At 40.8% G+C, this 11,710-nt stretch overlaps 1 protein-coding gene across 2 annotated transcripts; it reads right to left on the bottom strand.

The window, feature by feature from the left end:
- Nucleotides 1-143: 143 nt before the first annotated feature.
- On the bottom strand, nucleotides 144-11,255 carry LOC133138672 (collagen triple helix repeat-containing protein 1-like). Of its 2 annotated transcripts, XM_061257620.1 has the most exons (5): nucleotides 11,023-11,255; nucleotides 10,005-10,079; nucleotides 5,282-5,500; nucleotides 4,289-4,505; nucleotides 144-2,808 (listed from the first exon to the last, which is right to left on the bottom strand). In XM_061257620.1, exons 1-5 carry the CDS (start codon nucleotides 11,137-11,139, stop codon nucleotides 2,666-2,668), a joined length of 771 nt encoding a protein of 256 aa, XP_061113604.1. In that variant the 5' UTR covers nucleotides 11,140-11,255; the 3' UTR covers nucleotides 144-2,665. The 2 variants fall into 2 exon arrangements, with proteins under 2 accessions (XP_061113604.1, XP_061113614.1); XM_061257630.1 differs by lacking the exon at nucleotides 10,005-10,079.
- Nucleotides 11,256-11,710: the final 455 nt, after the last annotated feature.

Here is an 11,710-nt window from a genome sequence, read left to right as displayed (position 1 = left end):
CAGGGCCTTACTCATGGGTACACCAGCAATATCTACCCTGCACGTTCCTGTTCCTTAACCTTTATTACAGTGCTACACTGCTACCCATTCATCATCATTTTGAAGAAGTAACAAATAATTTTTACAAACCGAACAGTCACATATTTATCAAATGTTAAATATTTATTGACCAACGAGATATCGTGGCTGGCTGGTTTATGCCAGAACCACCAAATGCATTTTACATAGAAACTTATAGTCTGATTAGATTCCGTTTGTTACTGCTAGCTGGCTAACAAGAATGTCTGCCTGGTAACACGCACCAGGAATTCTGAGCAGATTGGATGGAAAATCTATCCTCACAAGATTTAGGATTGGGGAATGAGATGAACGAATGTATGCTCATCTCATTCCCCAATATGTACACAAACCCAACAATCATGGCCATGCCGGATACATTTATCCTGTGATATCCAAATACAATAATTATTTCATAGAATTGTGCATTTATGACAGTTGCACTTTAGTTATCCTTTTACATGATTTCAGTTACAGAATTATTTTAACAATTATTTTTATAATTGTTAAGATTTTTCAAACTACATTGCTTTTAAAGAATACATTTTTGACGTTTTCTGTTTTAATCATAGTTGTCAATGCCATTTGCCAGAAATCATGACATACACACAATAAGTACATACTCAATACAACTTAGAAGATAGCAGTGTACAAACATCATTATTCATAAAAATATTTGGTTTGACAGTACATTAAAATTCCTATATATAGGTCCCTGGGTCATAACCTCATTGATTTTGATGTGTAATAGCCTGTGAATAAATGCAATATACAAAATATTCAGCCTAACCATTTAGACGAAGCAGTTCTTATCCATTTTCCGAGCAGACTGCCTTGATATGGTGGTACTGAGCCCCTGTATTTGCAGTTCAAAGTACCATTAATTACTGGGCAAAATGGATGTCATTGCACATAGAGTAAGCATAATTAACCATTGGCGCTGGTTCCCTATGTGAAACATCTGGATGATTCACAGACGACCACCCATTGTGTGGCAAGTTGGAAAGAGAAAAGATGTTCCAGTTGGAGCAGTTCCTGGATCACAGTTGTGAACAAATCTCAGGAAAGTTGCCACAGGCCTGGGGAAAAACTGAATGAGAGAAAGCTCTTCCAAGAACAGAATTACAGTGCCCTCTATAATGTTTGGGACAAAGACCCATCATTTATTTATTTGCCTCTATAATCCACAATTTGAGATTTGTAATGATAAATAAAAAAATGGTGATGGTTAAAATTATCCGATTTTAAATCAGGAAGTCATGGCATGCAAAGGATATTCAACAAAATAGTAAACATGACTACTTTCATTTACATAACATTGTCAACTGTGGTGAAACCAAAATGTATAAAAATTACTTTATTAAAATATGACAATGTGCACTTTAACTATGTGATGTTTCGTATTACAAATCTAAAATTGTGGAGTACAGAGGCAAATAAAAAAATGATGGGTTTTTGTCCCAAACATTATGGAGGGCACTGTACATACAGAGCTGTAAATAAGTATAAGCCCCCTTCATCATTTCCTCTATTATTATATATTTGAATGGTTTCAGATCTTTAGACTAAATGTGATAGCCAAAAAGAACCTGAATAAACACAAAACATAACAAAATGATAAGTGTGTGATACCTTATTCCATGAAATAATAATTTAAAGAATGTGTGTAGTTTTTACTCAGGTTCCATTTGGGTAATATTAAATTTTGTCTAAAGACCTGAAACCATTCAGTGTGGCAAATATGCAGTAATAGGAACAGGGCAAATACTTTTTCACAGCACTGCCTTGGTGTTTTACTGTGTGCTTGCTGTTTATCCACATACCCCTGACAACTACATCCTGGCTACATCCTGTTTCAAAATGCATTCTATTGTCAAAACAAGACTGCACACAACAGGAAGTACCACATGGCATTCCACATTTGGGCTTATGGTAGGTTAAATCAAGAACTACAGATTGTTTAGGATTGTTACAGATTGTCAACTTCAACTCCCACAGGCCCTCCATCAAATAGTATGTGGTACCTAGCCATCAGTAGCAACATAACAGCTTATCACAAATTCCTTAATTCCGTTTAACTATTAACACAGCAAAAACTGTTAAACCATGTTTAGAATACAGACGACAGGTAACAAAACAAGTATAAAAAAATGCTGTGATAGCAAGTTTGATAGCAAACATAAGTGATGCAAACAATGTTTAGTAGTAAGTAAAAAAGGCTAATTTAATGAACATTAAACTGTTAAAAAAATGACCATGATTATGCAGAATACTAAAACTTAAACAAGACTTTCTCCCTCATATTGTTAAAATAATCCAAAATGATGGGCCACAGAGCTAACGGCGGTTTTCCAGCCGAGGTAGAAGCAACAGCCCTTGATTGAGTCTAAATAATGCTAACAAATCCCCAACTTTTGCCTAGCAGGTGGTCAAAGTTCAGATTAAATCCTGCCCTAAACTATCACCCAAGATTCCCAAACATTGCTTCCAAGACGATGGTGGCAGAGGGCCAGTATTTCCGACCAGCGGCGACCGTTGTCATTTCACAGCCTGGGTCAAAATGGCTGACGGCAGGACGCCCAAGTTTCAGGGGGAGATGCACCAGGGCTCATTTGGGAAGCTCTTCGATAATTATCCTGGATACAGAGTTCCAGCCAGTGGACGCATCGCCGCGTGGATAGTCAGCACAGGTGCCTACCCAAATGGCCACATCGACCAGACCAGCATGGATCCCCTCACACATCCCTTCCACTGGAACAAACAGAAGAGGAACAGGTGTCAGTGTCCTGCTATAATACCCCCGTGCCCCAAACATTGCTTGAGACCAGGGAGAGCTTATGAACTTCCAGGGAGATTTAAAATTGTGAAGCAGCAATGTTCCACAGACTTGCTGTCGGCCGAAACCTCTCAGCACACAGAAATAGTTCAGGGTTCTCTATAATTAGAGCTTTGCCCAGTCAGTACTCAGCATTTGCTACTGGATGCATGCAAATTACCCCTGCTTATGACCAAAAATATAGTATTCTAAAATGATAACCTGCACTGTTGAAATCTCTATTTTGTTCTGCAAAAATATGTGCTCAAAAAACTTGGCAGAGCCAAGTGCCCCTGGTCACTGTAGGTAATGACAAGCTAGACTCCACCATGGACAGTAGAAAAAATAAGAACCAAGTTCCTGACTTACGTCACCCACTGACTATCCATGGGCTTGTGAAAAGTGTTTTGAAAGCTCGAATATTTCGAGCAGTGCCATATTGTAAAATTAGGAGCCAGTGAGCACAGTAGGGAAACAGGAAGCCCTTTTATGGGCCAAGTGCGGCTCGACCACTAAGTGTGTGAGATAGGCCATGACAAACTCCCTGATTGGTCCACAAAGTATTACTATATTGTCCTAATAACACAGTAATTGAATTGACATATGGGGATATAGTAGATGAAGAACAAACACAGATTCAGATTACAGATTTGTGTGGGAAAATATTAGACTTCATATTTTAACCGTATTGTTACCATTGAGTTATATTGACAAGTGTGGCTGAAACGATTGCCAACTGTTGTGGAGCTAGTGAATAACATCTCTCAGTAAGACCAGGGAATGAGCTTCAAAAATGAAGCCCGGTTTTGGCCACTTGAACTCAACCAAAGCAATGTCTTACTGTAGGGCCCAGTGCCCAGTTGCATAAAACACTAGAAGTGTAATTTCCCCTTAAGATTTCCCTTAAGTTTCCCTTAAATTTAAGAGTGTTGCAGAACGAACCCTTAAGTGTCACTCAAGGCTTTCCTTAAGTGAAATTCCAGAAACCCTCAAAAACTCCCTTAAGTGCATTTTCCTTTAAGTAATCCCTTAAAACCTTAAAAAGTGTTGCATAAAACACCTTACCGACAACTTCCCTCAGTGGAATTTAAGGTTAGCTACCCTTTACCTTAAGTTTTGGCAAACCAAGGAGTTTTTTGAGGAGGAGAAAAAAGAGAAAAGAATATATGAGACGAAAAGTTAATTCTTATAGATTTGCACGTGAATCTATTTACAAGATCACAAACGATCTGGAAGGCAAACTCGATCACTCAACAGAACCATGCCTTACCATGTATATTACAACTTTTAATTGCACTGCGGTTTTTTGCGACTAAAGGTGTTTTATTCAAAAAATGAAGCCCAGTTTTGGCCACTTGAACTCAACCAAAGCAGTGTCGTACTGTAGGCCCCGGAATTCTCCGCAGGGCTGCCTACCGGAAGAGGTGCGGTGGATGTTGATGGTGGAGTTGAACTCGGGACTGCCCTGGTCCAGGTAAATGATGGACTCGATGGGCAGGGGCCCTGTGCACTCGGCTCCGTTGAAGGTGAAGTACCAGCGCTGGCAGCACGCCGTCTTGCACTTGAGCCTCAGGGAGCCGCTGAAGAGCACCCGCAGGGCGCTGTCCGAGCGCAGCTTGGTGAAGGTGCATTCCTGTGGGGGAAACGGCTCATCAGGAAACAACTGAGTGATGCAGCTCGGAATGAGCAAAGCTCTGAGGTACACATTCATACCCTGCTGAGAAAAATAGCTCATGCTAGGTTTTGAAACAGCTGGTAGCTGGTTGACCAGTTCAGACCAGCTCCCAGCTCGACATGGTTTAGCTGGTTGACTAGTTCGGACCAGCTACCAGCTCAGATAAGTTACAGGTACAGCACTAGCTGGTTGACCTGCTCATACCCAGCTAGACCAGCTTCATGACCATCTTGGCCATTCTGGTTGACTAGCTCATACCCAGCTAGACCAGCTCAATTTTCAAGATGGTCAAGCTGGCATAGCAGGATTTTACAGCAAGGTCTGTAAATCCTGAATTTTCAGGTGCTACAGCATTCTAAGGTCGACAACAGTCAACAACAATCTTTGGCCTCAGTCAGTGGGTTTGGCAGCACATAGTAAATCCTTACTATAAGACCTTTGATGGTGAAAAGTACAGGAAGTGACATCATATGGAACAAATGAACAATCTGTCAGAATCCAAATGATGGATTACTGGTACAGATCTACAGATGTACAGACTATTTTTAAAGTCAGGTAAATTAAAGTCATACTCCAAGTCCAGTTTCGAAAAGATCATGCTATCATGCATAAAGTTGCAATGCTAACAAAAAAAATATGCATCATCTCTTCCAATTTTTTTAAGGTTTTGGGGGGAGGTTCAATATAGTATCCATGACTGTCCTTGGGTATTTTCCTGCTTTGTGTCAGCTTACCGCAATTTTTCCCAGGTCAATTCCATAGTTAAGAGAGTTCCAGGCACACTGCTTGTAATTGGATCTCCACGGCTCTTCAAAGATCTCCCTCATGCATTCACCCTTCTCGCCCTTCAGGCCATCCCGTCCCGGGATACCCGGCGTTCCTGGGATGCCGTTCACACCCGGGTTCCCCTCACGTCCTGGGGTGCCGGAGGGACCCTGTAGACATTCGCTGTACTGGAAATGGGAGAAAGAGATGGGAGGAGAAACAGCTGAGCAGGTACCAGACAAACCACTTCCAGAAAGTTCCTCCCAAGACCAAAGCCCCTGTGGAGCACGGCACCAGAGGAAAAAAGCTGTCCGGAATTTAACTGGAAACTGGGGCAGGAACTGAAGGATATCCTGACACAGATTCTTCCTTTGGTCTTGGGCACCATGTGATCATTCCGAGGACAATACGTAATTCTCAGTCAGGTGTATTCTAAACCACAGCGTTCAGGTCCATCTAGTTTCCTGGACAGCTGTGTGGCCAAGTGAGGGAAACAAATTTTGGTCAAGGCTAAATGCGCGGAGCTAGACGATGAGAAGACGGGGACATAAACTGACATATATTGAAGACCCACGTGGGAAGCCTAGCTGTAGGAAAAACATTTAAAAACAACATGCACAGAAGGATATGATGTATATTCCCATTATTTTTGTCACCACCAGCCTCCATATAGAAAGAAAACATGTGCATTCCTCACAAAACCTCCCCTTAACACATTATTCCGTGCGTTGCTGCCAGCAATATTCTCCAGGTAATATACTGCATGACTCCACCATAGATTGAATTAAATGTTTATACTGACCGAACAATATATTTTGATTGAGAATGTTTTCCATTCCTTTTTTCCAACAGAAATGTCCCATGCATGTATGGGGCTTTGTTATAGACAAGCCTGAGTCAGCCCCAGTCTGTGGTCAGGGGTTCATGACATGACATGATGATTCACAATCTACAACATCACTGTTTACACAGATGTTGGGAAACAGAGTCAAGTCTGGTTCTTACTCAGACTGCTTCAATCGTAGACAGCCTGCCCTGTAAAAAAAGAAAAATTGCCCAGGACCACACATATGAGAAAATGTATGTGATACCATGTGAACTTTATAAATGCTATAAGTTTAGCATTTATTATTCCTATTACCTGCACCCCTAAATTATCACTTTACCACTTAAATATAAAAAATGTTATTAGGCTACAAGAGTGGGTCTAGACTCCCCTAAGAGCATTTTCTATTGTACTGTACTACTGGTCTTCAGAATTGTTCTGCAATGGACTTAAACAGACCTGGGTTGAATACGTAATTGTTTTGGATTCAAATACTCTTCTGCATTTTACTGAGCTTGTCTGCTGTTCAAGAACCGATGAAATACTCTCAAAAAGTGCAATCCCTGCCTTCTGCTCTTCTTGGTTGCCTCAATTGCACCAGTCAAGATCAATCAAGCACAGAAAAGCATTTGAATCCAAAACAAATATGTATTTAACTCAGGTCTGGACTTAAATAACCACATCTGCACAAATTACCAAAGGGAAATTGTACTTAAATGGTAAATGGTAAATGGTTGGCCACTGGCCACTGAAGGACAGGCAACTGTGGCTAAAAAAAGGCAAAGGCTTGAGTATTCATTTGAATCAGAAGTAATGGAAACTTATATAGTCCATTACAGCAACACATGCCAATGTATCCATATGTAAAAACCATTCACTACATACAGAAAATTCATGCTTCATTTTGAAAATGACTACATCACAGGCCGGGAGCTCAGATGTCATATAAAAGATGGCTTTGCAGAATTAAGATTCCAGCAGTCTAGACAAAAACGTGATCTTGCAGAGCTAGGAGGCTGCTTTTGCCATTGGGTTGTCATGGAAATGCCACACCTGAAACTTTTCCAGGGCGATAATGACGGTTCAATCAGTACATTCCCAGACTGGCGACTGGGGCAGGGAGATTGAGATCGCAATTGAGCAAAAAGTAGCAATTAACCAAAAGCACAAAGGCAGCGATATGAAAGTGGAAGGAGGGGAAAGTACATTCCTATGCTTTTTAGTTCGAACAATAGGAAAATGAATGAAATTCAGGACAGGATGTTTTGTGTTTCGTAAATGTCAGACCAGTTTTCCATTCAGTGTCTTTAAATCACGGGTAGGCTACCCTGGCACTACAGGATTACAGCTTCTCTGGTAACGTTTCAACCACCCACTCATTTCTTAAAATGATTTGATTATGGTTCCTAGTACAACTTGGGAAACAAAATGCAGTGATTGGTGGTTATGAGACATACTGTAGTGAATATTATGTGTACTTATACATGTCACTTTCAAGGAAGAGGGTCCTGACCAAACACATTAGCTCTGGCCAGACCTGGGTCTAATACATATTTGTTTTGAATTCAAATACCTTTTCTATGCTTCACTAAGCCTGTCTGGTGTATTGCTGTCTGGTAACCTATGAAATACTCTCAAAAAGTGCAAACCCCGCCTTCTGCTCTTCTTGATTGGCTCAACTGCACCAGGTAAGATCAAGCACAGTATTTGAATCCAAAACAATTATATGTCTGACCCAGGTCTGGATCTGGCCAAGGTAGACTTTATTCAGACAGATGCCACTTGTATTTTGTGTGCCATGCCATCGACCTAAAGCCTGGGGGCATTTTCTACAGTGCCAAAATAGTGCACATGGCTGAACTGAACATCCATTTACAGCCATTTACAAGTATGGTGACTGAGAGGGCAATTTTGTGACCAGTTACATACTTTAACTCAATTATCTACCCCTGCACCAACACTACTGCTCACCCGACATTCCCCCCACATAGCTGCTGTTGCATGTAAATAAATAAATAACATTTTTAAAACAGGGAATCACTGAAGTAGTATTCCACTGGGCCTATCTCTGCAGGGAGCATTCCTAAGCAGAGAAGCAGGCTTTATGGTGGAGGCTCTTGTGCCTACTGGTGCATGTCCGTGCTCTTCATGGCCTGTTACAACAAACAAAATGGCACAAACAATGGCCTGGGATGAATCAACAACTGTCCTTATCTTATGCTAACAACTCAAGGCTCATGTTCCCTTTTTCTTCACAGACAGTTTGGAGTCAATTTTGTGAAGAAAGTTTTGTGAAGTCTAAATGTTTATGAAGAAAACAACACATCACTGATATGCATTTCTATGTCAGGACAAAGACAAAGGATACATTCATAGGGCAAATATTTGTTCAATTGTGTGATGGCACAATCTAGTGGGGTTGCATTGCACTGCTTTTTTGTGCATACATGTCTGTAACTCTTCCAAGCCTGTGCTTGTTTTTGAACTCTCTTTGGAAAAGGGAGCTATTTTGAGGAGCAGATACACATAAGTATCAGTTGGGTTTCTTTATTGACCTCTGTGTCCACTCAGCCGCTGGCATTAGGTTGTGCACTGCAATGAGAATCATTCCATTGCAAGAGTAGTATTTTTTATACCAACTTGATACACCCATGGTTTCATAAGTCACTTCAAACTAACCTAGCCACATAGAGAAATAAAAAAGCTTTTGGTGCAAATCTGAATGACAAGTTATTTTTATTTTGCCATATGACTCAGATACCACAAAGCAGGCTCCATGTATGCTGCGAGTAGGTTCTTCAAAAATGTGCAACAGTAAAAATGTTGGATACATATGAACATCATGCAATGTTTATATTAAACATTTTACAACCTTGCATTGGATGAGAGACATTCCAAGGAGTGCCATTATCTCACGATAATGAGTAAAGCCTTCTTACCAATCTTTTATGTTTATGTTTGGGCGATTCATTGTATCAAGAGATATCATGAAAACATAACCTAGCAACACTTCGAAGCGCTCAGTTCTGTCCTTAAAATGGCATCATTATTTTATTTTACTGTCATTCTGTTGAAGCATATAAATGTATAAATGTGTTGGTAAAACTGTTGTATAATTGAAATAATACATTCATGCCTTACCATGAGGTATTGGCACTCCTATAACTCATGGTAAGGAACTCCTTCTCTAGTTGCATAATAGTTCAATGGCCAGTTTATCTTTTTTTTTTTTATTCCAGGGAAAAAGGATGCGCCTCCACGATAAAAGGACTACAAGAGATTACAAAAAACTACAAAAAAAGATTACTTTGTGAGGACAAGACCAGCTGGGAACTGTTTCCTCCAAGAACTTCACGCAATGAAAGGAGTCCCTGTCTTTTTCAACACAGCAGACAGCTGTGGTTTCTATTAGCTTCACCCTCCCAACTGACACAAAGGCCCTGTAATTCAAAGTGCTGCATAATCATTCACAAAGCATCTACTCCTCCTCCTTCACCCTTAACTCATATCACAGTATAACCTGCACGCACATGAACACCCATACAGAGACACACGTGTGTACACACACCCCCACACACACATACAAACACACACAGATACATACACACACACCCACACACACACACACACACACACACACACAGTTAGGGTGTATGTGCTTCAATGATAGAGAGGCTTGCCACAAAGGGCCATCATTGAAGACCAATCCAGCCTGCATGGTTACTGTCAAGCAAGGGTAGAAGCAAGCTGAATGGAACTGTACTGGGCAAAGTTCCAGGAGTCAGCTTGGCAGCGATACAAGACACACAGCATCATGTCTGTGTAGCTGGAGAGGCATTCTGGGATTGGTGAGATCAAAATATTACCACGTTTACACGAGTGGACTGGGCGTCTGTGGAGTGTCTGGTGCAGTTCTGCTTGTCTGTGTCCCTCCCAGTGCACTAGAAGGTGACATAAATGATGTCCATTAAAACAGGTACCATTAGCTTCTAATTTATACTGACACCGTGATTAATGGAGTCTGGTGCTTCACCCTACGGGCTATTTAGTCACCATTATGACTCAGTCCTGTTTTTAAAATGTTAATTTGTTCTTACAGTAGTGCCTCTCCCTTGAATGCAATCAATATTATGCGCTCTGAGTAACACCTTTATGGGTTTTTTCCCCTCTGATGACAAAAAAAGTCAATGAAACCGGCTGTTCTTCACATCCTATTGATCTGACCTGTCTTGTCTTTAACCTGAGTTGGATCTCATCCATACCAACCAACCCTAAGGCAATGCCAACACGCCTAAATTTTGTTCCAGTCTGAGACACACTTATATTCAATCAAGGCTCAGCAATGTAAACCCAGAATTATTTTCTGGAGATGTTAAGACTAGATCCCAGATTGTGAATTTACAAACTACAGACTCCCACCAGTGACACAAAAGGGCACAAAATCACAGCTGCAAACAGTGGCACAAACCATACAGAAACAAAATCTGGTTCCAGTAAATTCAACCATGCAACGAATTACACCCTCAAGCAATAACAACAACAAAAAACTAACACATGGAAAAACTAGACTGGGTGACAGTAGAGATCTTTAAACGGAATATGGCTCACTAAATGAATTAACATTTTTGATATAGGCCCTGTTGCTGAATGTATTTTCGGCATTGAACACAGAACACAGAACATTGAGAGCGCAACATAAATAATGGTGTATTGCACCTTGATAGCCTACTGTGGTGGAAATAATGCGTATGGAAATTTAAATAATCCGTTCATTTAAAATTCCTTTCAGTAACGTATTGTAGCTTGCCGATTCAATAATCAGTAAATTTACTCTAAGTCAAAGTGATGTAACATAAAGACGTGTCAAAATAGACAGTATCTTACTCGTTCAACATATTCAGCATCCCTCTGGCGTAGACCCCTCTGTCTCGGCTTCTCCGTTCCACAGAAAGATATGACGAACAGAATAAAGAGCACCAGGCGAGCTGGTAGTGATGCCATATTTTTAAAAGTCCGATTTTCAAGACCGAGTAACCTAACTGTCCACGGTGCTTCTTTTCAGAAGATGTCTTGGGTGGCTGTGCACAGTGCACTGTGGACGGAGCGCGCACAGTCCTCTCCTGGTAGGCTACAGTCGACTATAGCCTCTGGTTGCAACCCCCAAGACCTCCCCCGAAATACCCCCTGGGATTTCCGGAATTTACTCGATCTACTGGCGGATTTAATTTGAACAAATCCACTCTTACTTTGGCTAGTTTCAAAGTTCGTAATATTTGACAACTGAAAAGTACCTTCCATATAAACTTACAAAAAAATGCTTTCAATAAATGAAACCCCTCATCTGGAATCATTCGGATATGTTATTCCTTACATAAATTAGCTTCAAACAAGGCGTCATTTGTTTCTCAAAGCTTTGGGAGGATATTTTGGCAGTTGTATGTATGTTTCATTTCATCTCTGAAAAACTGAAGCACAGTGAAGTCGTTGTCATTCCGATGTGGGGCTGCTGACGCCGGTGTCAGACCAACTACATTGAGCTGCGATTAATTTACAGTCTCAGGTTTTGAAGCAT

Source organism: Conger conger, chromosome 1, assembly GCF_963514075.1.
Source record: "Conger conger chromosome 1, fConCon1.1, whole genome shotgun sequence".
Lineage (NCBI taxonomy): Eukaryota > Metazoa > Chordata > Actinopteri > Anguilliformes > Congridae > Conger > Conger conger.
Note: the sequence above shows the minus strand (reverse complement) of the source record. Positions and strands in the feature narration are given on the sequence as shown.

Excerpts from the sequence above, each read along its gene's own strand:
- LOC133138672 (XM_061257620.1), bottom strand. The coding sequence starts at position 11,139 with ATGGCATCACTACCAGCTCGCCTGGTGCTCTTTATTCTGTTCGTCATA. Across the intron at positions 5,501-10,004 it reads AGTCCACTCGTGTAAACGTG|TACAGCGAATGTCTACAGGG; the intron begins GTAATATTTTGA and ends TCCCATTTCCAG. Across the intron at positions 2,809-4,288 it reads CATCCACCGCACCTCTTCCG|TGGAAGGGATGTGTGAGGGG; the intron begins GTAGGCAGCCCT and ends TGTTTGTTCCAG.